This window comes from Myodes glareolus, chromosome 11 (assembly GCF_982192425.1).
Source record: "Myodes glareolus chromosome 11, mMyoGla1.1, whole genome shotgun sequence".
NCBI lineage: Eukaryota > Metazoa > Chordata > Mammalia > Rodentia > Cricetidae > Myodes > Myodes glareolus.
Genome location: NC_142036.1, coordinates 18,645,883 through 18,670,690, shown reverse-complemented (window position 1 = coordinate 18,670,690; position 24,808 = coordinate 18,645,883). Strand labels below are relative to the sequence as shown.

At 50.2% G+C, this 24,808-nt stretch overlaps 1 protein-coding gene across 5 annotated transcripts in view; it reads left to right on the top strand.

The window, feature by feature from the left end:
* Positions 1-24,442, top strand: part of Evl (Enah/Vasp-like) — a 148,993-nt gene extending 124,551 nt beyond the window's left edge. For 4 of the 5 annotated variants that reach the window (XM_085697916.2, XM_085697915.2, XM_048431263.3 and 1 more), the window contains exons 4-14: positions 11,929-11,992; positions 13,030-13,091; positions 14,544-14,773; positions 15,328-15,449; positions 17,126-17,186; positions 18,636-18,699; positions 20,365-20,431; positions 20,520-20,582; positions 22,081-22,147; positions 22,395-22,452; positions 23,958-24,442. In XM_085697916.2, the coding sequence (XP_085554042.1) occupies positions 11,929-11,992; positions 13,030-13,091; positions 14,544-14,773; positions 15,328-15,449; positions 17,126-17,186; positions 18,636-18,699; positions 20,365-20,431; positions 20,520-20,582; positions 22,081-22,147; positions 22,395-22,452; positions 23,958-23,995 (896 nt within the window). In that variant the 3' untranslated portion in view covers positions 23,996-24,442. The remainder of the gene's footprint in view (positions 1-11,928; positions 11,993-13,029; positions 13,092-14,543; positions 14,774-15,327; positions 15,450-17,125; positions 17,187-18,635; positions 18,700-20,364; positions 20,432-20,519; positions 20,583-22,080; positions 22,148-22,394; positions 22,453-23,957) is intronic. The other variant, XM_048431264.3, reaches the window with a different exon arrangement.
* Positions 24,443-24,808: the final 366 nt, after the last annotated feature.

The window sequence follows — 24,808 nt, the reverse complement described above, 5'->3', positions numbered from 1 at the left end:
CATCTACCCATTCATTAAAAACAAATATTTCTTTTTAACACCCACCCAGTCAATTTGACTATTTCTGCATGTAGTCCATTTGAGTTTCTTTTCCACACAGCAAGCAGATCTTTTCAGTTCTAGGTATAACCTGGTCAATTCTTCATTCAGGGCTCTCAGGGCCATCAGTTGTAACTCAGAATGAAGTCCAAGACTTTACAGGGTTTGCATGCTCTGGTCCTGAATTCTGGTCTGAATTCATAAAACGTTGTGTTTATGTAAATGCATTGGTCTCCTACCATTCCCCCGAAATGCAAGGGCTCAATTCAGGACCTACACACTGAGTGTATCATTAAAGTCGCAGTTGCTCCCTCATTTCACTCTACCTAAACATTGCCCAGTCAGATGTTAGCCTATTATAACACGTTACCGTGGTTCTTTCATTCTGCTATATTTTTCTTCATGTGTCTTATTGCCTGCCTCGTCTCTTGGTTATAAGCTAGGCAAAGGTTTGTGCAGTAGTTTGTGTCTATGCCTGGTTCGCTAGCATCTAACAACTGTCATTTGTTTGAATGAATGAGTAGTCTGTGAATTACTGAACTTCTATTCTGGGATTTGTAGCTTTCCACAGCAAGATGAATTAGACATGGTCCCGCACTCACCAGACTTACAGCCAGGCAAAGAAGGGAGACTCGTGGATGAATATCATGTGTCATGACGGAAGGAAACTAGGGGTTTATGAGATTCTAGAGCAAAGCACTGGGATGCAGGCAAAGGAGGTGGAGCAGGCTCCTTGGTCAGGCAGGCAGGTGTAAGTTTTTCTGTTACAGTGATAAAGTCTTTAAGGAGCTTAAAGAGGAATGAATGTTGGACTCAGCTTGGTTTCAGACGTCTCAGTTCTGTAATAGAGCAAATTATGATGGAATGGCATGGAGAAGAGGCTACTCACCTTCTGGAGGCCAGGAAGCAGGAAGAGGTAGGACAGAATTCCAGAGACAAGATGTACCCTGCAGAGCCACACCACTGACACACATCCTAATAGCCCATTGCTCTGACCTTGTCAATTGATTTACCTGTTAATGAGTTTTGCACTTTCCTTAACCTACTACACCTCAATAGCACTGCCATACCTTCAGCACGTGAACTTCATATCTATACCTTAATAGCATTCCTGCTGTAGATTGATAGAAGATTGACAGTTAAAAAGTTGTCCAAGGGGACTGGAGAGATGGATCAGTGGTTAAGAGCACTGGCTGCTCTTCCAGAGAACCCAGGTTTGATTGCCAGCACCCATATGAGGACTCAGACCCATCTGTAACTCTAGTCCTGTGGCCTTCCTGATACTTGGTGCACAGACATAAATGCAGGAAAACATTCATATGCATAAAATAAAAATAAAACTTTGAAAAAAGCCGTATATATTTTTGCTGTAGTACACACCTGCAATCCTACCACATGCACCTAACAGTTTTCAGGAGAAATGGCAGAGACCAAAAGCAGGAGAAACCACAGTTGATGTGGGGAAAGAGACATCTCTTGGAAACAGTGCTAACTTTGGTACCCCATATAGAGTATGGGTACCCTGTCTGTTATGCCAGGCCCTACCTTGGGGTGCTGGGATACAGGGAAGATTGGTTGACCACATTCTGCACTACTGGTAGCAAGCACTGACTTAGGCCACTCAGAGAAGCCCACGTGAAGGAGAACAGAGAAGGAAGCAACTGCCTCAGCCTCCTGAGTAGTAAGGGAAGGCAATAAGTGTAGAGAGCTGCTATTGTGTTACTTCTCCTCAGGAGCCATAAAACAAGCAGATAGAGGGTACCAACTGGCTCCATTCAGGTCCAGCATAGACCAGTGTGTTTACAGCTGCCATCTCCAAAAAGTGCCATCCACCCAGTCAGCCTTCTACCTCTTTACATGCTTTGACACACTTACTCTAGTTTCATTTTTGCTATTATAAAACATCCTGGCCAGAAACAACCCAGGGGAGAAAGGGTTTTGTTTGGCTTACAAAGTCACATACTTGAGGGACATCAAAGCAGGAACGTAAGCAGCCAGTCACAGCCACATTCGAGAGTGAAGAGCAAATAAATGCATCCTTGCTTGCTCTTACTAACTTTCTGGACCCCACCAGACTGTTTTTCCAGGTGATTCTAGACTGTCAAGTTGACAGTTAAAACTACCCCACACAACCCCTAGGGAGCAGGAGCAGCCAGAGGGTAGGAAGGAACAACGATGCCTAGCATCTCAGGCCTGGTATACACTTCCTGTTATTATTCCCATGGACCTTGCTGTCACTGTTTTACCTGTCTTGTGCCATAGCTGCCATCGTAGCAGCTCTGCTCTGGAAGGTAATGTTCATGTCACACCCTGAAGAAACAACTACAATGGCTGCAGAGCCGGCAGGGCACAGCAGGAACAGGAACATCAGCCTGACACACAGAAGACACTGTCACTATACCCACAGGCATGGCGGCACTGAGGCATGGCACTGCCCAGAGACAGCAAGAGTGGCAGTATAGTGTGGGAGGTGAATGTTTGCTACCAGGTTTAGTCATTCCTACACACACCTTGGAACTGCGAATGCTAGAAAAAACTCAGAAATGACAGGAGCATCTTAGCAGAAAAGGCATATATATTGGTGACAAAAAGGTGACAAAGAACCAATAGACCTAAGGAGGACTAGGCGAGATCCAGTGACAAAGCTGCACAGTACCAGGAGTCCTCCCTCCCTGCATACATACCCCACTTCCATCAGGGAAAGAGGAGAGCTGGGATGGGAGGTTCCTTCAGACAGACACCTGGTATCCTTGAGGCCTATGAACAGAGCTGCTACAAGGGGTCTGCAGTCCCTCAGGGCCCATAAGCATACTGGAATCAGGTAGCCAGGAGGGTTCTGATAGGTTAGCTGGGAAGCTTCATTAAAGATTGACAAAGTGAAGCCCACTTGCCCACAGGACAGCATATCGGTTACCACTGCACCAGCCAGACGGCTGAGGAAGAGGAGGTAAGTGGCCAGGATGCGAAAGGCACCTCGCAGACTGTGCCGAGGAACCCTGCCCGTAATGGTCAGCAGGGAGTGGACCTTTCACTGCTTCTGCTTCTGCCACTGTGACTGCACCGTGCTTTGCAGAGTGACCTGTAGGTGATGGAGCCCTTCCCTCTCCTTCCTGCTTCTCCTGGGATTCTTCTCTATTCCCAACTGCTGGAACTGGGGTAGGGGGACTGAGTGCTGCGTCTTGGGGAGAGCATCTCTCAGTGCATCCAGCGTCCTTGCAGAAGTGGCAGGATAAACTGGCATTGGGAGGCCTGGGCTCCTGCTCCAGCTTTAGTGCCCAGTAGAGGTCTACAAGATGTTCACCCCATGCAAGATGTCCACCTTTCCCAAGTTGAGATTCAGTTTCCCTACCTATAAAGGAAAACTAATATATCCTATTGGAGAATTAGGCAATTTAATCCCCCAAAATGGTGTGAAAATGCTTTGTAAGCCATAAAGGTATGAGATGGTTACTGTAATTTACTCTGTTTGAGGTTCGTTTTTAAGATCAATTTTCTTTCCTTTAATAAGTTTTTAGGAAAAATGGGAAAAAATGTTACTAGGAAAACTGCTTGCCTAAGCAGACGATCTGAGCAGGCCAAGCCTGCGGATGGGGTGCTCGACTTGGAAACTGGCATCTGGGTTCTGGCTGTGTGTTGACTCTGATGTGGACATAACCTTGGACAAGCCATTGTCCTATCGCTAGACCTCAAGACCCCTCCATGAAAGGAGACAGTGGGGGAGACAAGAGAAAGGGTATTCACTGGCAACAAATCTCTAGCTGTCATCTGTCAAAATTAGAAGAGGTCCTCACCTCTGCCATGTTATTTCTGAAGACCAATGTCTAGGGTTGGTCAGTTCTTTTCCCTGTGTGGCCTGGGCTTCTCCCATCTTGGAAGCAGTCTCCCTGTCTGTAAGAGAGGTCCTTGTGTATAGTACGGCCCTGAAATCTTGGGCCAGGCATTATCTGCTGGTTACAAGGAGTTGAGTTATAACTGTCTAGCCCAGGGCTAGCACTCAGGGGGTGAGGGACTGTTGCTGGAGTTATCAGGAGTGGCAGATCAGCTGACACATAAGATCTGAGCGCAGCAGCTAAGCCTAAATTGCTGTGCCAGAGATCAGGCAGAAAATACTGGAAAATTCATATAGCATTCCTTTAAGCAAGCCGCTAAACCAGCATTAAAATGTGGAGGTGGCCAGGTATGGTAGCACATGTCTTTAATCCCAACATTCAGGAGGCAGAGCTAGGCAAATTTTTGTGAATTCCAGACCAGCCTGGTCTACATAGCAGTTTCAAGGCAGCTAGAGCTACACAGTGAGATGCTGTCTCAAAAAACAAAAAAGTGGAAGGCGGTGGCAGTCAAGCATTTGTCCACTGGTGAACTTGACACAGGAGCTGCCTTGTGTACAGGAGTACGGATGTGGAGGTGTTTGTGTAGCCAAAACTGAACATAATATGCTAAAAGGGCTAGAATCCTGGGCTGGGGGACCTTTATCCTGGGAGTTTGCTCCAGTCTTCCTGCCCATTCCTGTGTAGCTTAGACCTAGTAACGCTATAGTGGCCAGATCCTGGATCACAGATTCCACTCTTACATGAACACTTGCCTGCATAGCAGCAAGAATGATACCCATACAGAAGGAAGGGCCTAGTCTCTAGCCAAAAGGGAAAGGAAAAATAGGCAGCTAGAGAGATGGTAGCAAGGGAAGTGGAGAGTGACTCAAGAGGGCTTGGGACACTGCCCAACTCAGACCAGGTGGCTGTCGTCTGCTGGCCAGAAATTACATCAGGTGTTACTGAGAGGTGTAGGTCCTTTGTCTCTGGCAGTCCCGGGATCTCAGGTTCCATCTTTTCAAAAGGCAGGAGATGCCTTTCCTATAGAGGGTAGCTGGAAACTTAGCCTGAGCTCTGTCCCAGAGGAGCTGGGACTGCTGTGCTGAGTCTCATGGGTGCATAGGGAGGGAGTAGGAGACCTTCATTAGGAACAACTGGCAGCTTCGCCTCATCTGCCCACCTCAGAATGTAAAGTTACACAAGACACCCAGGCAAGGGACTAGAGGACTTGTAGCCACTTACTTACCTGTCCTTACTTAGCATGTAAGCATGCTAGAAGAGCGCAGCCAGGGATGGGAAGGAGCTGAAAGGTGAGACTGAGGGCTAATGGGAGGATTAAAGGAAAGCAGAACCTGGTTCTCCCCAGAAGACCATGAAGGATCCCTTCTAATCCCATCAGATTTCTGGGGACAGCTCTGGCCAGACAGTTTCCAGACGTGAAGAGAAGGATTCTTCACAGGACCCACTGCATAGCTCAGTTGATACCCAGTATATTCTAGTCCTCTCCCTCTTTACCCCAGCCACTATTGGTGACCCAGAATACCTCACCTGCTCTATTGTCTTAAAGTTTATTGGGTATGGGCTCTGGCTTAGCCACTTTTCGAGAGTCTTTGAACCATAGACCTTTGTTGTTTTCTAAGAATATTTTGTCACCAGTGCTCTCAGCCATTGCTTGAAGGATCGTCAGGGTTTGTCAGCCATCTTTATTCACCAAGTATTCACTGCATGTCGACTGGGTGCCAAGAATTATGTGAGTGTTGGGAATCTGGAGTGTCAACAGTGGAGCCATAGTTAGACTGTTCTGTGCCTGTGTTCTTCCTGTCTTCTGAGCCTGACAAACATGCATAAGGTGCTCTAGTGATCACAAAAGCTCACTCAGCATGAGAGGCCAGTCACAGAGCACTTTGCACCTGGGCACTCATGACCTGGCTTGTCCATGTCTCAGCATCTTGGCCAGGTGTGAGGGTATTGGCAGGAAATGGGGGCTGTCTACATCGGGTTCATTCTCTCTGAACCTGAACCCCAATTCTTCTTTCCTCTGCTCTCTCCTCATCTCTCCCCCTGCACAAGGGCAGCATTCCTGAAGGTGATGGAATCCTTAGCAAATCCTGAATCAAAGACAGGTATTATGGGAGTCATCTATAAAAGAATGTAACATTGCCTAGGGGGATAGCTCAGTCAGTAAAGTGCTTGAGGACCTGAGTGCGAACCCCAGAACCCACATACAAAAGGAGTTATAATCCTGGAGTGGGAAGGCAGAGACAGGCAGATCCCTGGGGTTCACTGGCTTAGCTGAATGGGTGTCTTCTAGGCTGGTGAGAACCACCCCCTCAAAGTTGAATGGCACCTTAGAAGTTATACCCTGCGGTTGTCATCTGACCTACATGTGCACCCGTACACATGTACACGCATACCCTCAGATACATGCGCACTTGAACACATGAACAAATGCATGTGTGTGCACATAAACATGAGGGGGAGCACTGCAGTTTAAGGAGTATGTTCCTAAAGCAGAACTGTTTTGTTCCTTATAGTATGCCAGTCACTGAAACCAAAAGGAGGTTTTTTTCAAAAACAAGTTTATTCCCAAGGTGATCAGGTGTAGAGATGGGAGAGCAGGTCTCGGGTCAGCCTCCCCAGGGACAGGGCGTTTGGAGGTGTGGAAAGGTGGTGGGAGTAGACTAACCCATGATTTGCATGTGCATACTTATCTTCACAAACCATCATAGAGTCATTTAATGCTACGGACCGGCTCAGGGGAGCCACTCAGACCGTGGGAGAATCAGGGCAAAAGGCTCAGGAGAATTCAGAAACAGCGAGGATTGACAGACAGTCATACTCAATGTGATTGAGAAAATGCTGCTGCAATTTTACTTTTTTAGTGCGAGGCTTTTATATTTTTACAAACAAAGAACTTGGCAAAGGCATACATCATCAGATCATAAAAAAAGCATAAAACAGTTTACAAAAAGAATCTTTGAAAATGCTTTGACTTGGGCACAAGGACTTTCGCCCAGTCTGTACCAGGCGGCTGGCAGGGCTAAGTGACCTTGTGCTCAGAATATCTTGGGGTGTGAGAGGAGAAGGCCACTATCTTCCTGGGAAAACTTTCTGCTAGGAAATTTTAAAGACATGATCTCAAACTTGTCTGAAACTGGTCTCATACCATAAATCTCAACTTTCTTCCCTCCCCGACTCTCAGGGTCAGATGTTGTAATTAGCCTAGGTTTATTCTGGCCATAATGAAGGCAGCATAGGCCTCCTGCACGTATTTCTCAGGCAAACATCTAGTGTTGCTGCAGCTGTTTTCTTACAGAAGGCTTCTAAGGTTTCTCCTGATAAGAGCAACTCCTTTTGCTCCACATCATTAAGGAATTATTTTAACGATGACTTCCCTATTTCCAGAACTGGCTATTTCCTTAAAGGCTTTAATGAATAGTGGGTCAGAACTCAAAAATGTCCTCAGCAGTCTTGTTTGTATCCGCAACTGCCTGGAATAGTCTGATCTGTTAGCAATATGCAAGGATCACAAAGAACACACAGACAAGGGAAAAGACAGACATATGGCCAAGGACAATCAGGTCGAGTCAGTACAAATGGCGACTCAGGTGGCATTACACCACAACTGATTGCCAAGGGACCGCCTGGAACACAGCTCCAAGAAGCACAGATCCCAATCCTCCGGCAACACTTGCCCGTCCAGTCAGCATTTCTGCTACACTGGTGAGACAGCCGTGGATGTAGCAATTTAAGAAATCATAGCACGCCTAGGAGTGGTGGCAATAGCCTGAGATTCCCCAAATTCAGGAAACCAGCATAAGTTGCTTAAAAAGACAAAGAATGAAAGGAGAGGGAAAAGGTGTGGATGCACGCCTATAACCCCAGCTTAGGAGATAGAGGCAGGAAGATCAGGAGTTCAAGGTCATCCTTTCTAAAAAATGAGGACATTACCATGATCTCAGAGTGGAATTTGGTGCCTTCTGTTGTTACAGGATCACCAAATGGTCAGTAATTTAAAAAAAAAAGAAGAAGAAGAAGTAGGTTTCAAATACTTGAAAAAGAATCCAGATGACCATTATGACATCAGCAAAAGTAGTAGAAGACTAATAATATATTGCACAGGTGCATTTCCTCCCAAAGTAGTGATTTTTTTAAGTTAGCTGAAAACATGACAAGTTACATTTTTTTTTCAGTTTTGCCTCAGTTTCAAGAATAAGATTATTCAGTATTTTTCTTGTTGTTTGTTTTTGTTTTTACTAAATAGGGTTTCACTGTGTGATCCTGGCTGTCCTAGAGCTTTGTAGACCAGACTGCCTCAAACTCAGAGATTCGCCTGCCTCTGCTTCCCAGTGCTGGGATTAAAGGCATGAGCCACCGTCATGCCAGCAAGCTCATTTAGTCTAGAGGAAGCCTGTGAAGGGTGGAGGAGGTTGCTCTTACATGCTTGTCTCCTTCAGTGGGTTCTGGGGGTGTTTTGGTTCTTCCCTGCCCAGTGCTGACTTCTCTCTTAGAGGTGATTCAGTTTCCTGTCTCCCTCCCACTGTCTTTCAGCTACCTCAGGGCTTTCCGTGTCATCTTCTCCAGGCAGCTGCCTCTCTCCTCCTGCCCTACTTCCAGTGGGCATTCTGTTTACATCTATGAGCCCAGAGATGGAGACTGGCCCCTCTTCACTCTCTTGTTTATTTGCTGTTGTAGTTTCCACCTTGTGAACTGCAAGGGTAAAGAGCATCCTCTGATTTACTAGATGTTTAAGAAGAATGAGTGGGTGGTGGCACTTGGAGTTGGGGCTGGGAAGCAGACTTCCCCAGCATGGAGAAGTCACTCCTCCCTGAGAACATTCGTAGTCCAGTGGGCTTGAAGCAGACAAGTTTGGGTTCTGGTTTCAGCTGAGGCTAAGCCTCTATTCCCTAGCAGTTCATTGTGTTCTGAGAGGAAATCTGTCAGGAGGAGTACCCAGTCCTACCTCTTCTCTTCCATCTCTTGCCCGGGTGGCTGCCAGGGTATGGCCCGCTGCAGAGCTGGACTCACAGGTAACAGTCATGCCCTGTGGGGGTTACAGGTATGTAACCGCCCCTAGTTTTTACATGGATACTGGGGATTGGGTCCTCAAGCTTGTGCAACAAGCACTTCACAACCCCACGTGGCCACCTTTGATCCCAACCCGGGGATCCACTGCCTTCTCTGGCCACCATGAGCACCCACACTCACTCTGCAGCCACAGAGACACATACACATAAATAAAAATAAAATAAATCTTTTTAAAAAATACCCTTAAGTACTAAGCTGTAGAAGGTAGATGAGGGGATCAGGGTTTCTCCTTTTCCTCACCCTACATCCTGCAGACAGGGTCACAGCTCAGCTCAGGAAGCAAGAGGTGGCATGAGTCTGCCATCTTGGCCTTGGTTACAGCCGTCAGGGAAGTTATCTGCAGTAGTCAGCCTAGGACAGATGAGTGACCAGAGCTTTCCTATTGACATCTACTTCCACTTGAGAAGCACTGCCTTATGAAGAGGCCCTTTTAAGTGGGCTGTTGTCCAGGACTTCCCAGGGAGCCAGCATCTATTCTGGAAGAATAAACCTCTTCCCCAGCCCCTCTATCCGAGTCTGCCATGGGACAGCTGGACCAATGGGTAGGGAAGAGGGCATCCAGGGATATCTTCTGCTTTCAGCTGAATCTAAAGTATGCCTTCAGGACAGAGCTCTGGGCCTGCAAGGGACTGTGGCTCCTGACGGCCTTCCCTGTTCTCTGTAGTGGCAGGTGAGCTAAGGATTTTGGGAGCCTAGGCCAGCATGCAGATTGAGGAACCCAAGTGTGTGACAACAGAACACTGGTTGAGCATGGCCGCTATCAGATGTCTTAACAACAGGCCAACAACTGCAGCAGACCTTGCAGCAGCCAGTGTGGGCCAGGCATCTAAGGTCTTAGTCCTGAGGTAGTGACCATGCCTCAGACAACAAGCAACACAAGGTTGCCAGAATAAGGAGTCAGCATGCAGAAGGAGGCAGGACAAAGCCTAAACTCAGGGGTGGGCTCAGTCGATCAAGCTAGAACCTAAGGCCTATGTATCAGTTACTTGTCTGCTGCTGCGAGGAAACACCATAGCCAAAATCAGCTTTCTTATTTTGGCTCACAGTCCCAGAGGGATAGAGTCCATTATGGTGAGGAGGAGTGGTCGCACAAGGCTGTGAGCTCCCACAGCCTGCCCCCAGTGACAGCCATCCTCCAGCCAGGGCGTACCTCCTAACTCTCCCCAACAGCAGCACTAGCTGTGAACTCCCACAGCCTGCCCCCAGTTGACAGCCGTCCTCCAGCAAGGGCACACCTCCTAACTCTCCCCAACAGCAGCGCTAGCTGTGAACTCCCACAGCCTGCCCCCAGTGACAGCCGTCCTCCAGCCAGGGCACACCTCCTAACTCTCCCCAACAGCAGCACTAGCTGCTGACCAGGGCTTCACATAGCCAAGACTGTGGAGGATGGTTTTCATTTAAACCACCAGAGCCTTGGCCAGACTAACAGTGGAGTCCCAGAATGTAGAGCTGAGGTGTGGTGAAACCTGTCTTCGCCAGAATGAGTGAGGCAGGGGTCAAGGAACCCTTTCCACTGTGCACACACAGGTGAAACCTGAGAGCAGGGCTGCTCATGGTTCTCCGAGTGTCATGTGAGTCTACCTCATTCTTCAAGCCAGTTTCAGCCTGACATGGTGAGACTCAACTTGAGAAAGAATGTGACATTTGGCAAGTATTTTGTCTTGCTCTGAGTCTTGCACAACCTTTGAGCAAGTCATCTAACCTTCCCGGGCCTCATTTCCTTAGTGGTCCCAAGTCTTCATGGACACCCCTAGCTGTGTGAGAATTACAACTGAAATATAGACTAAGTAAAGAAAGCGTCAGTGCATTGCTCTGATCAAGTTTCCTTAGTACAATAACATTTTCTGCTCATGAGGTTATTAGGGCAAAGACTCTGGGCTTCAGGGAGTAGGAGGCTGAAGAGTCTTTCAGTTGTCTGATGTTGTAAACTTGCACTCACTTCACCAGAGGTAAAAACAAAGCTGCTTGCACATCCCTTCCACCAGCCACTGACTGTGCACTTCTCAAGGGACACCTGACCCTCAGGAAACAATCAGCTCTTTCTTAGGTTGGAACTGCAGCCTGGATCTATTTCTCTCTCTCTCTCTCTCTCTCTCTGTTTTTCGAGACAGGGTTTCTCTGTAGCTTTGGAGCCTGTCCTGGAACTAGCTCTTGTAGACCAGGTTGGTCTCAAACTCACAAAGATCTGCCTGCCTCTGCCTCCCGAGTGCTGGTATTAAAGGTGTGTGCCACCGCTGCCCAGCTTGGATTTCTCTTTAAATGTGGCACAAAGCTTGCTGAGGCAGGCTTCTAGCACCAGCCCTTCTGTGAACATAAGGCTCAGCATTGGGGTCCTACCCTTTTGGGTCTAAAGTGGATATGGCCAGTGTTTCAGGTGGCACAGAAGAAAGGGAGCAGTGGCAGGACCTCATTGTGCTACTCACAGCTCCAGACTCCCAGTGTGAACAGTAGGTACAAGGAGGGGACCTGGGTTCAGTCTGGCCCTGCCACTGTGATGGGGCTTAGGAGACAGTGGCAAGTGAGGAAGCAGACACAGCAAGTGTTGAAAAGTGGATGGGGGCCAGAGAGATGGCTCAGCAGTTAAGAGCACTACCTGCTGTTCCAGAGCCCCTGAGGTCAATTTCCAGCAGCCACAATAGTGGTTCACAATCATCTGTAATGAGATCCGGTGCCCTCTTCTGGCCTGCAGGGATCCATGCAGGCAGAACACTGTATACATAATAAATAAATAAATAAATAAATAAATAGTCTTTTTTAAAGAGTGGGTAGATGTCAACAGTTAGGACTTGGGGGTCCCACCTGTGCTTCAGAGGGAGGAGCCACAGGACACAAAAAGAAAGGGTAAGCAGGAGTTGAAGGTATGTAGGTGCCGCACAGGTGGTAGGGCCCTCTTAAAGAAAGGCCAGGAGGGGTAGAGAGCATGCTATTACAGTTATTTGTTGGGCCTTTCTTCCCTCTACTGACCACTCCACTCTGCATCTCTTCCCCACAGGCCCCTCCACACAGCGTCAGGTGCAGAATGGCCCCTCTCCTGAGGAGATGGACATCCAGAGAAGGTAACCCAGTGTCCCACAGCTTCCTGCCTGAAAGCTTCCCAGGAGTGGCAGGAGCACCCTTCAGCTAGCTGAGACATACAGCTCAGGCCAGCACTTGGGGCAAAAAGAACACCTACTTAATGTCAGATTAAGGCTACATCTCGCTAGCATGTAGACTCATATTTCCCTAAACCCCTTCTGAAGTGTGCCTAGTAACCCTGTAGTGCCAGGTGTCCTTCTGATGGGAAACTAGAAAGAGGCTTGTGGTCTTCTGACCATTTCTCCTGAGGCCACATCTATAGAAGCTATAGGCCCCCAAACAGCCCACTCTAGTGAGGCCATCAGATCAGCCAGAGGGTCACACAGGCTTCTTAGAGATGCTCCCTGCCCGTTGTATCCCAACTTGCCAGTCCTCTTCCATCTAGGTACCTGAACCTAACACATCCCCCGCCCCCTCTTTGAGACAGGGTTTCTCTGTAGCATTGGCACCTGTCCTGGAACTCATTCTGTAGACCAGGCTGGCCTCAAACTCATAGAGATCCACCTGTCTCTGCCTCCTAAGTGCTGGGATTAAGGGCGTGAGCCACCACCACCCAGCCACATCCTTCTATTTATAGGAGGCAGCCCAGGGATGTGGGTAGATAGCTCAGACAGAAAAGTGCTTGCCAGGTACTAATTAGAGCCCCAGTGCATGCATGCATATATATATATATATATATATATATATATATATATATATATATATATATATATATATATATATAAAGTTAGCTATGGCACCACCCACTTGAATCCCAGAGTTTAGGAAACAGAGATAGGCAAACCCGGGAGTTCACTGATTAAGCAAGTTCCAGTCCAGTGAGAGACCCTGTCTCCAAAAAGGAAGGAAAAAGTAGATGTTGCTAAGGAACAATATTCAGGGTAATCCTTTTGCCTCCACACACGTATGCATGTGTACGTGCGCACGCATGCACACACACACACACACCCTAGTGTTGTGGCTCTCCTGAACTCTCAGACACAGAGAAGTCAAGGCTTCTGCTATGGTTGCTTTTCAGACAAGTGATGGAGCAGCAGCAGCACCGCCAGGAGTCTCTGGAGAGGAGAATCTCTGCCACAGGTGAGTGAGAGTCTCCTCCCTCCAGCTGCCACCCACACTGCCCCAAGTGACCCCAACTAGATAGACCTCTCCCTACTTCTGACTGCCTAGGCTCAAAGTGTGGTCGTCACTTCAAATGAAGTAGGACCAAGCATAGGATTAGGAAGCCTTCTAGCCCTCCCATTGTTCAGTTCCTCCAGTAGACATGTAGGGGCACCCCTGTGTCAGGAAACTGAGAGCTAGGGACATACTATCAGCAAGACAGACAACAGTCTCTGCCCCCAGGAAGTCATGCTTGTCCTTGTGTCATGGTGCTAGAGACATCCAAGAGTCAGGGCCGAGGCTCGAGAGGTGCGCCAGAGCAGGTCCTTGGGGGCCAAGTGGGACGTAGCACGCCACAGGAAGGGTGTCAGGTGCATTGATAGGACAAGACTTTTTCGTTTGCCTTGTGCTTTTGTAGCCTCATCTTACCTAACTTGCTCAGTGCATTCTCAAGTTCTATCTTGTTCATGGGAAAACAGCCCCAGCTGCTTTCCAAGCACGCTGCACTCAGGTGATACTGCCCTCTCACCTGGCACCACAGCACCACTCTGGGTTCCCCATGCCCCTGTGCACAGTCCTTGAGCAAGTCTAGTTCTGACATCATGTCAGCCCCTCCCATCACCCTGGCACACCCTGAAGTGCAGCCTACCCTGCACTCCCTCTTACCACATTGCTCCAGCACTAGCTTCTCCTTTCTTTTCCTTCCAGGCATCCCATTTTCTTTGTCCACCCTGCTCCCCTTCATTTAACCGGATACTTCCTCTCCAGTCGGGTCCCAAGAAGTTCAGGCTTTGCAGGCATCCTGTGTGCCTACTCTTGGTAGAGCTTGCCTTGCAGCACTTGCCTGTGTTTGCCTCTGTGGTTTGTTCTCTCTTCACTAGCAGCCACAACACAGTGCCTGACACCCAGTGGAAGCTCAGGCAGTATTCGGTAGAGGGTGCCTGGCTAGATGCACAGGGAATGCCAGCAACACTCAGCATTAATGGTTCCTTGACCAAAGCCCCGGTCAGCTTCAGGACCCACGGTTATCGCTTACAATTCCCAGGGACCTAGGGTTAGTACCAGTTACATCTTGGATGTAACTTCAATCAATGCCTAAGATAGAGCCAAGTACTTAGAATGGAAAAAGGCACTGCCGAGAACGCCCCTCCCACTAGAAAAGCATTAGTGAAGCAACAAGTTTGCTGCACTTAAGGGGTGTTAAACCACTGTATGCCAGGCTAACCAGGCCCCAGATGCTGAAGAAACTGAAATAGAGAGTGACTGTAACAGAGCCAGGTTCTGCAGGACCTTCCTGAGATGTACACTGTTCTGTTCCTCATCTCTCTGATGAGCAAACTGCTCTTCATTCTTCTCCAGGAACCTGAAATAAAAACAGTAGACTGGACACCAGTTAGTGCTGGAAACTGACTCCTCTCCATTGCATTTCAGGGCCCATCCTCCCACCTGGGCATCCTTCATCTGCGGCCAGCACCACCCTCTCCTGTAGTGGACCTCCACCCCCACCTCCACCCCCAGTTCCACCTCCACCCACAGGGGCTACGCCCCCACCCCCGCCTCCTCTGCCAGCTGGAGGGGCCCAGGGGGCCAACCACGATGAGAGCTCTGCATCTGGACTAGCTGCTGCTCTGGCGGGAGCCAAGCTGAGGAGAGTGCAGCGGGTAAGAGGGTGGGAACGCCAGTCACCCTCACACATCAGCAGAGCACCACTCACCCTGCCCTCACCTGTCATCAGTGAAACACTGAGCAAAGGGCTATCCCCAGACCCAGCCAGCCCTCTGCCAGGTATTAAATAAGTAAACAGGAACAGCGCTTTGTCAGCTACAAGCTGCCTTAGTTAATAAGTACATATCTGCCTTTGCTTTTCCCATGGAACTCACTTCTAGCTCATTCAATTTGCTCCCCACCCCTGGGGCGTGTACTCTGGAATGAGTAGCATGTATGTGGTCATGAAAGAGTGGCTCTGATGCATATCTCTGGCTTGAAATTTGCTTCCCTGTCTCTTGTGACCTTCTGACTTTGGCAAGAACTCAAGCCTGTGAGCCTACCTTGCCAATGCCTGGCCCTCTCTAGATTCTCATTTTCTGACCTGTGGAGTTGGGAGTGTTGGACCAGCAGCCTCACTCCTAAGGTCTTTCTACATCCTGCATCCACTGGGGCTGCTGTTCCCATCGCTGTACCAGAGTATGATACACATGCGCTTCCTCACCCTCAGCCAGAAGATGCATCTGGAGGCTCCAGTCCTAGTGGGACTTCCAAGTCCGATGCCAACCGGGCAAGCAGCGGGGGAGGTGGAGGAGGCCTCATGGAAGAGATGAACAAACTGCTGGCCAAGAGGTAAGTTTAATGTCTTCCAGAGTTTGTGTGCCTCTTGGGAAGCTACCGTCCTCAGCTGATGGTCATGGCCAAGACACATTCTGGGGTAAGAAGAGCACCCCCTGCACTTGCAAGCCCAACAAACATAAGGCACACTCCCAAGAGTTTTAGAGAGCACTCTAGAGAATGTACCCAAGTGGATTGTGTCTCAGAGCACTCAGAAGCGAAAAAGACTCCAGATAAGAGTAGAAAAGACAATGTTTACACCTTCCCAGTGAGCTTAACAACTTGGCCTAGCTGGTGTAGTCCAAACTGAGAGGGAGTACTCTTTCACTATCTAAAAACAGGAAAAGGCCAGAGTCACCAGCAGTCGTGGAGACGCCAGGTGTGGATGGAGGCAGTTCCAGGTCCTACGAAAGCAAATGGACAATGGAGAATGGGATGTGAGCACTTAGGGCTGCTGTGTGGTCAGCCCTGTCGCAGGCACTTCCCTCTAAATCTTACCAGTGTAGAGCAGAGTGACTTGGTCTCCAGTTGTATGTCTGACAGTTTTACAGTGTTGGGATGAGACTCATGGCCGCACACATGCTAGGCAAATACACGACTACTGAGGCACTCTCGGGTCAGGCTACCCTCTGCTTTTAAGAGATAAAGCATGGACTTGTGGGCATCAGTGAAATGGGGTAAAGTGGCTGGGTAGACCAGTGAGGAAACCATTGTAGTGCAGGAAGAGGTGATGGTGACTGGCACAAAGTGGTTGGCAGTGAGGACAGGTCAGAGTGGGAAGAGATCTAGAGATAGAATTGATGAAACTTACTATTCCTGGTTTGTAGACCTGTCCACTGAAACCAGAGGCAGCTCCTCACCACACACCAGGCCCACTTCACTCCTGGTGGGCCACTCGCCTCAGGTTATAAGAGGCTAATCCTTTGAGGGCCTGACAGAGTTGAAAATCAACCAAAGCACATTGTCGGGAAGCATGGGAGGCCTGTGTCGGCCTGGGAGGGAGCCAGGTGCAGGTAACCATTGAGACCAGAAACACTGGAAACTAGAGACCCGTAAAAGGAGTTTTCATGCATGTGAGGAAAATGCATGAGTTGTGCACTCTCAGGGCACCTTTAGCTCCTTGGTGTTGTCCTGAACTGGGAAGGGTGTGACTAGGTTAGCTGAGGTGACAGACAAAAGAGCAGCAAGAAAAAAATCTTCTTCCATGTAAGTTGATGCTGAAGTTGAGGTTCCCCAGCCAGTCAGCTGCAATTCTCACAGCTCTGACCCAAAGAGACAGACTAGGCCAGGGTAACAGTCTACCCATGGGCCATGAGTGTCTTGGGAGTATAGCCTCTCAGCTAAACCCTGTCCCTGGGGACCTAGACAGGGTACAGCCAGCTTCTTTCTCCCTCAGAAGCTATGGCCAACACCAGCTGAGCTGAACAAAAAAACACCCAAGGGCTTCCTTCCTGCCCAGATTAGTTTTGAGTCTAGGTCATGGGTGAGCCCAGAAAGTCTTACCCCCCTGGCCTTGGCTCATGTGAAGAAGGGTGCCTGACCAAGGGGCCTGTTCACATAAGCATACATTCTCCTAATCTACACACAATCCCCCGGGGAGCCAATTGTGGGCATGGAGGCAGCCCAGAGTTCTAGGTCACTGCAAAACCTTGGGAAGCTGATTTGTATTTTTTTTTCTCTCCAACATCTAGGAGAAAAGCAGCCTCCCAGACCGACAAGCCCGCTGACAGAAAGGAAGATGAGAGCCAAACGGTAGGCAGCATTCGACCCAGCCCGCCCACACCCTCAGGCTTGCCTCCAGTTTAAGCAAATCTCCCAGAAAGATCGCTGGGAACTAGGGTCCTGGTTTGGAGGTAGCTGTGAGGGAGGGACAGGGATCCCTCTGTGGTGGGGATCCAGCCAGGCTTGCATCTCCTGAGCATTCTCCTGACCAGACCCTTGGAGCCATCACTCAGGTCGAGAACCCCAGGGAGCCATCGGGCCACTATACTTCAACATATCAGGGCTGCATCAAGGGACTTGGGTGCATCTGCTGAAGTCTTATGGAAGTCAGAGCAGTTTTATTTCAAATTACTTAACATTCTAAGTACTTGAGTCTGTCAAGCCCAGTGGGGGCTGAGGTCTCCAGCCCTGGCAGAGGATCCTAGAAACCTGGGCTCTGTCCTTGGCAGGCATATGGAGCCTGATCTGGCAGCCCAGAGCTCCCAGCCTCAACTTCTGTTTATGGTCACAAGTTTTCTTATGTACATGATAAGCTTTCTTAAAACAAATAAATAGAATTCTACTGGGACTACTGAGTCTATACCTCAAATACAAACAGCATTAAGGCTGCACCTAACTAGCAGAACTAAGAGAGAGCTATAGCTACCTAGGACCAGTGTTATGTTGCCCACCTACTCAGCCAGTGAGGTGGGCCTGGTGCCCCTGGACTCTAGTCTGCTCTTCTCATTGTGGTCTGTGCTGCTTTGCTGGGCCTGGGCATGTGCAGTTCTCTCTACCACCAGCTAGCTCCTCATCCTGGACTTTTGCATGATCTTTACTCCCTACAAATGGCCTCTCAGACCCCAAGTTAGGAAGGTCACCCGCTATTCCTCTAGCTCTCTGCTCTGCCATGCCCTCCATACACTCAGGGTTGCCTTACAGACCTGCCAGGGACCAAACTGAGATCCTCACCCACTGGCCTGTGTCTTTCACCCCTAGGACTTAAACCACACATGATGGAAATACAAAGGCCTGTGTGGCTAGGAACCACAGACAGGATATTTACACAATAGGTGTGTTAGGACCTGGTCGCCACATTTACTTGAGTCAACACTGTTTTTCTCTTAGGTGGTAGCTAGTACTCCTCAGCCCCAGCTTCATAGCACCCTCGGGCCACGGAACCTTGAGGAGTGGATTTCACTACTGAGGCACCATTGAAGCCTTCTCAGGCCCCATTTTTTCCACTTTTTTGGTAAAGGCAAATCTGTGTAAATCAGATCTGGAAAGGATGCGAGGGCCAGGAAGCTGTCCTCCTGAGGCCCCTTCTCACTGCCCAGTCTGGTGAGCCTGCTGTGATTTGAGGGGTTTGTTCTATAGTGGTAGCTGTTTACTAATCATATTCCAGAGTCCATTTGGAAAGCAGCTGTGCACAGGTGCCCTGCCTTGTCCCTAAGCAGCTTTCCAAACAGACTAACTGAGGGCCCTTCTCTTCCATTTTAGGAAGATCCTAGCACCTCCCCATCCCCAGGGACCCGAGCCACCAGCCAGCCACCTAATTCCTCAGGTAAGAGGGTACCTACCCCAACAAATCTTAAGGTCTTAGAGCAAGTGGTCAGCTAATCTGGCCACTTCCCTCTGTGGGCAAGCAGAGCGGGTCAAGTCTACTGAGTTCCAGATCCTCAGAGCTTCCCAGGGAGACCAAGCAGACGGCTGGGCCGGTGTGACAAGGGGACCTTGACCCTGATCCAGCTAAAGGAAAGCATTAAAAGTACCATCCTCAGTGGAGATGTCATGTAGAACCTGGATAGGGGCTGGGCTGCCAGGAGGTTTTGTGGCAGTAAGATTTTTTTTACAGTTCAGAGCTTCACAAGTTACCACTTAGCCACATCCTTAGCCAAGGAACTATTAAATGTCATTTTTGTGTCTGCTGTGTAGTGCCGACTAGAGTGGTGCTACAGTTAGGTCCCTGCAGGGACCCCGCTCTATCAGAGACACAGCCTCCCTCCACCCGGTCCCTGCAGTGACCCCGCTCTATCAATCAGAGACACAGCCTCCCTCCACCCGGTGGCTGCCGTCAGCTGTGGCCGCGGGAATGTGAATAGGAGAGTGTCGTGAGGCTTAGCTGTGGTCCTTCAGGCTTCCACTCACAGCACACTCAGTGTCAGCCTTACACTAAGCTCACACACATGGTGAGGAGAAGCAGAGGAGTCCTCTTGTCCCACCTGACAGGTAGATGTTCTTCCGAGCTTATGTCTGTATCAGGGCTGATGTCTACCATCCTTCTGGGACTTCCTGAGCTCCCTGTGTTGCAGATTCTTTGGGCAGTGTTACTGTCCTTATTTTCCTGTTATGTAAATGGCAGTAGGAGGGGTTTCCCACGTTTAGCAGTTTTTGGCTCCCTGTGGTAAAGTTCTGCCTGAGGCCACACACCCTGTCCCAGGTATTGTTCCTTTAAGCCCAGTGACCTGCCAGGTGGCTCTGTGAGGTAACCTGCCTCAGACCTGAGGTTGGTCTGCAGACAAGGCTCAGTTCAGACAGCCTCACCGCCCCTTTGCTCAATCTCTGGGCAGTGTGTTCTGCTCAATGTAGTGTATTTACTGTGAACTGGGGCATGAGTTGTAATCTAGTACAACAAAGGTTAGGCATTCCCAGTCCAAAAACCCAGAATGCTCCGAATTCTGAAGCTTTTCCAGCAAGCTCCAGGTGAACTCTTAATCTGCACATGTCTGGTCCCAAGTGTCTTAGATGAGACGCACTCAGCCTGTTGCACTAGACTCAGAAAAGGGAAAGTGGTTTCCAGGCTGAGGAAGGGAGCAGGGCAGACTCAGTGTGAGGAGACTAGTGAGCTGAGGTGCAGTCAGATTGCAGGGAGCCTGGCCAGAGGGGCATGGAGGAGGACAAGACAGATGAGAGCATTGGGAGGGCCCCGTCCTTCCTGTCGCTGGGCTCTGTTTCTGTTCAGCTGGGTCAGCCTCCATGGAGAAGACTCAAGTTTGAAGGGAACAGGAACCCTAGAGTTGGGAAGCGGGGTGACAGTAGGGCTGCCTGCAGTTGCAGGGGTACCCTGGCGAAAAGTGGGCTTGAGATCAGGCCAGGTTGCAGTTCCACACTGGGCAGCCTTCCCACGGTCGCTCTGCACCACCACCTGGGCAGGCTTCTAAAGGGATGTTTAGGAGAGGGGTGTCACTAAGCCGTCTCAACTCTGACCCTTCATGAACTGAATTGGCAGAGGCTGGTCGAAAACCCTGGGAACGGAGCAATTCGGTGGAGAAACCTGTGTCCTCATTGCTGTCCAGGTGAGCTGTTCTGGGACGGGCCAAGAGACAAGTCTCATGGTTGGGCTTTGGTGCTGGTTCACATGTCTGTTTCATTCCATTGCCGTAGAACCCCGTCTGTGGCTAAGAGCCCCGAAGCTAAGAGTCCCCTTCAGTCGCAGCCTCACTCTAGGTACCGACAACCCCTCCTGCCCATGTGTTACCTGGGCTCGGGAGCCTCTCTTCCCCCTTGCCCGTGACTAACACCTCCCAGCCCTGTCTCATGTCTTGGTATTAACAACTTGCTCTGGGAAGGGTGGTCCCCTCTTTCATACCTGAGGAGAGGAAAAGCTAAAGACCCTTACAGTGGTGTAGGCTGGCTCCATCCTCTCCTGAGAAGGGAAAGCCAAAGCCCTGGAGAGGTATGACTTCCAGAGGGAAAGGGAAGCAAAGCAGAGAGCCATCAATCCCTGCCACCCAGGACAGCTGTGGGGACCGCTGCACCCCAGCCCAGCACCCTGCCCCTTCAGATCATTCTTGGTCCCCTTCCTTTGCATTCAGCAAATGTAGCCAGTCTCCTCACAAGTCAGCTGACCATGTTTCCCCAACCAAATGCCAGTGTGGCCGCAGGGTAGACCCTTGAGAGCTATGCAATGTAACCGCAGGGTAGACTCTTGAGAACTATGCTGGTCCCCCAAAACCCGAGATGGTGACTCAATTCAAACATGCCTGGGCCTGGAGGGATGGCTCAGCTGTTAAAGGCTAGGCTCACAACCAAAACTATAGGAGTTCGGTTCCCAGCACTCACAGCTGTCCCTCTAGATACCATAAATAGATAGATAGATAGATAGATAGATAGATAGATAGATAGATAGATAGATAGATAGATAGATAGATAGATAAATGCCTGTATTTGAAGGCTCCTAAACCCATACCAGGAGATATCCTCACTGGCCACCCCAAATGGAAGCAAGCATACCTTGTCACAAAGCAGGTGACACCAGAAGCCCGGCTTGCAGAGTGAGACAAGGTCGTGAGGAGAGCAGAGCTCCAGCACGGCCCTGACAGGCATGCTTGTGGTCAGCCGGGCTGTGCGCCAGAGAGAACTTTGGCTCCTGGAGAGGCTCTGGAGAAGACTGAGGGCGGGGGTAGAGCTTTAGAGAAGGCCTGGCCAAGCCTCTGTGAGAGAGAATCTGCTGCGTGGACATTTGGGAGGCGGCCTAGGATGATTCTGAGAGGAGGAAGCAGTAGAGCGCTCTTCCACCTAGAGAGCCTAGCATGAAGGAGGTGGTACGCCAGCCTGGAGCTGGTTCCACTGCTACCAACCAGAGTTCAGCTGGAACACAAGCTCCACATGGAGGAGGACGTTATCAGTACTTTCTCTCCAGGAGACAGGAAGCACTAACTCAGTCTGCCTCAGTTGCCTCCTCTGCCTAAGGCCTTTGAAGCCAGAAGACTGCTCCTGTGTGGCCCCATGTCCTGACTGGGACTGGGAAATGTGGTTAAGGGACCAAAAAGACCGTTAAGGGGCCGGACATTCACATCCTTTCCAAGCAGTCCTACAGCAGAAGGGCTGGGGAGCGGGTGGCACTCGGACCCTGAGCAGAGGCCGCTGATGCCTCAGGCTTCCCCAGCATGGGTCCCTATAGACTTTGGCACCCACCCTCCCACACCTGCCATTCTTCTTCCAGGGTGAAGCCTGCCGGGAGTGTAAATGATGTGGGCCTGGATGCCTTAGATTTGGACCGGATGAAACAGGTGAGAGCGAGTAGCAGTCAGCAGGCTGGGACTATCTCTAGCCAGTGAGTCCCCTTCTTGTCTGCCACAAAGGCAAGAAGCTAGCCAGTGGAAGAAAAGGGAGTCCCTGGGCACCCTGGGCTTCCACCATTATAGTCTGAGGGGTGTTGAGAGCAGGGCTTGCCCAGGGCCTGGCTGAGGGAGAGGGCCCCGCAGCACATCCCTAGAGCCAGCGTCTGTCCCTTCACTCTGAGATTCTGCCCAGCAGGAAATCCTGGAGGAGGTGGTTCGAGAGCTCCACAAGGTAAAAGAGGAGATCATTGATGGTGAGTGGGGGCCGCTCCAGCCAGGGATGAGCTCATTGTCCTCCCAGCATCCTACACTCACCCCCATCTGTAGCTGTGGAAAGTGAGGCTCAGGAAAGTGTAATGTACATTACTGTAATGTACATCTCCCTGGGGTGTGGCTTCTGTGTCTGATATTCCTCCCAGAAGGTCGCCCTGTGGAGGAAAGGACAGGCCTGGAGACGCCCTCCAAGTTTCTATCCTTTCCTGCCCAATCTTCCTGTCACTGCTGCCTCTAGGATGCCGGAACTCCTGCACAGCTAGGGAGCCCCTGGCTGCAGAAGTAGGACTGTGCTGATCACATCCCATCTCCCCACCAGGGCCTGTAGGGAGCTGGCTCAGGCTGGAACAGCAGCAAAGCCCAGCCTGCACCCAGCCCCACCTGTTGCCCCTAACTATCGCTGGTGCCCAGCAGTGACCTGAGCTAGAAAGACCTATGAAGTCAGAGGGACAGCTAATAGCAGGCTCCCAAGGGAAGATATGCACAGGGGTACTGCTGAGACCTGGCCGCCATTAGCTATAATAGCTACACTCCTTGGCCACAGAGACCACGATTCTGTCTGTCCCGTCCCACCAGAGGACAGGTGTGGGAGAATGTTCATGAATGCAAGGAAGGAGACATCACAGCTGTGGAGCAGTTCACTGCCTTACTGCTGCCCCACAGTTCCAGTCTTGGGGGGCTCCCTTTCTGGCACTTGGGGAAATAGCTGGGTTAGAAACCCCAAGCATAGTCCAGCTGTCTTCAAGAGAGCTGCCTGGGAAGAGGCAGACATGGTGAGAGCCTTGCTCAGTCACTGCCTGCCATCGTCATGTAGACCCCATGCTCAGAGCCCTCAGGAAAGCAAGTGAGCATCCTGGCAAAGATCCTATTACTTAATGGTTGCCCCCTCTGGCTCTTGACTATGGACAGGTCTGTCCACTGTGAGGGCTCCAGAGGCCTGTGAAGGAAGAGGGAAAATGTGGGGAGCTAAGAGAAGGGAGTCCAGATCTGGGGAAGAAACAGGATGAGGCGGGCAAAAGAAGAAAGAGAGATTTGGGAAGGCTTAATGGGTCTCAAGCAGACAGAACAGAGTCACCTCTGCAGGACAAAGGCCAGGCCGTGGCACCAGCATACTCCATGGCTATGGCCAGAAACTTGCTATACTGCATGCACTAGTATACTACACAGTGTATACTATACACTGGAACCAGCCTCCATCCTATGTGGGTAGGGACTCAAGGGCCTCTGAGCAATGTGGGTGCCCACCTGCCAGACTCTAGGAAGACCTGGGTCCCCACACACACAGCAGCGTGAGGAAGCAAAGCATAGTCTTTGTCTTTTTCAAGTCCATATCATTAGGGTTGAAGCCCACAAGGTCTGGGTTGTCTGCCCAAAGGTCTGTCAAAGCTGCCATGCTGGTGGGCATCTAGCTCATGTGTGGTCTCCGGCAGCCTGAGCAGGGTGCTTCCGTGCTACACTGAGCCTCCTTCTCCTGTCCTGCCCTTAGCTATCAGGCAGGAGCTAAGTGGGATCAGCACCACGTAAGATGGCGCCAGCCTTGGAGGATCGCGAGGAGCCGTGCTGGCCCCAGCACACAGCAAGCCTGCGGAAGCGTGGATGTACTTAAGTCTCAACCTGTGATTTAATATTAAAATGAGGAAACAAACTTCAACTCCTGGATTTTTAGCGTGTCTGACACAGAACACCGGGTCTATTCTTTTTTGTATTTTATATTTGCTTATTTAAGTGTACATTTCTTTGGTTTATAGAGAGAACACCCCAAAAATCACCTGCTTTATTAGATGGCTTCCAAGTTTTCTCCTAGGTGACACTGTTAGCTCCACAGCTAGCAGTGAGCAGCTGGGTACAGCGTGGCCTTTCCACGCCACAGAGCTGTCAGAATGCAGCTCAGCCCCAGCAGCTATGGTGTTTCCAGTCTGTCCACGCAGTGCGTGTTATGTCCACTCGATAATAAACCGTTCACTGTCCACACTCAGGCTCTGGCTCTCTCTCTCTTGCGCCGGGTCTTGGCTGCCCCGGGGGGTCCCTCTTTACAGGGAGTGCCCAGGCCAGAGCAAGCAGGACTAAAGAGATCAAGGGGACCTCAGAGAGGAGCTGGACTCCGTCAGAATGTTCCTGGGACCCAAGAGCGTGGCCAGGCCACCAGGTACTTCCTACATGTGGAGCTGAGCTCAGGCCCTGCCTGTGGGGAGCCACACAGCCCTAGGATCACTAGGTGGGTTGGCTCTGAGTGCAGCACACTCCCTGAACTCAAGGATTCCATGTGCAATCTGCCTATCGAGTGCTGAAAATGAGAGGAAGCTTTGCCCCTCATAGACTACCTGCACCCTGTGGTGT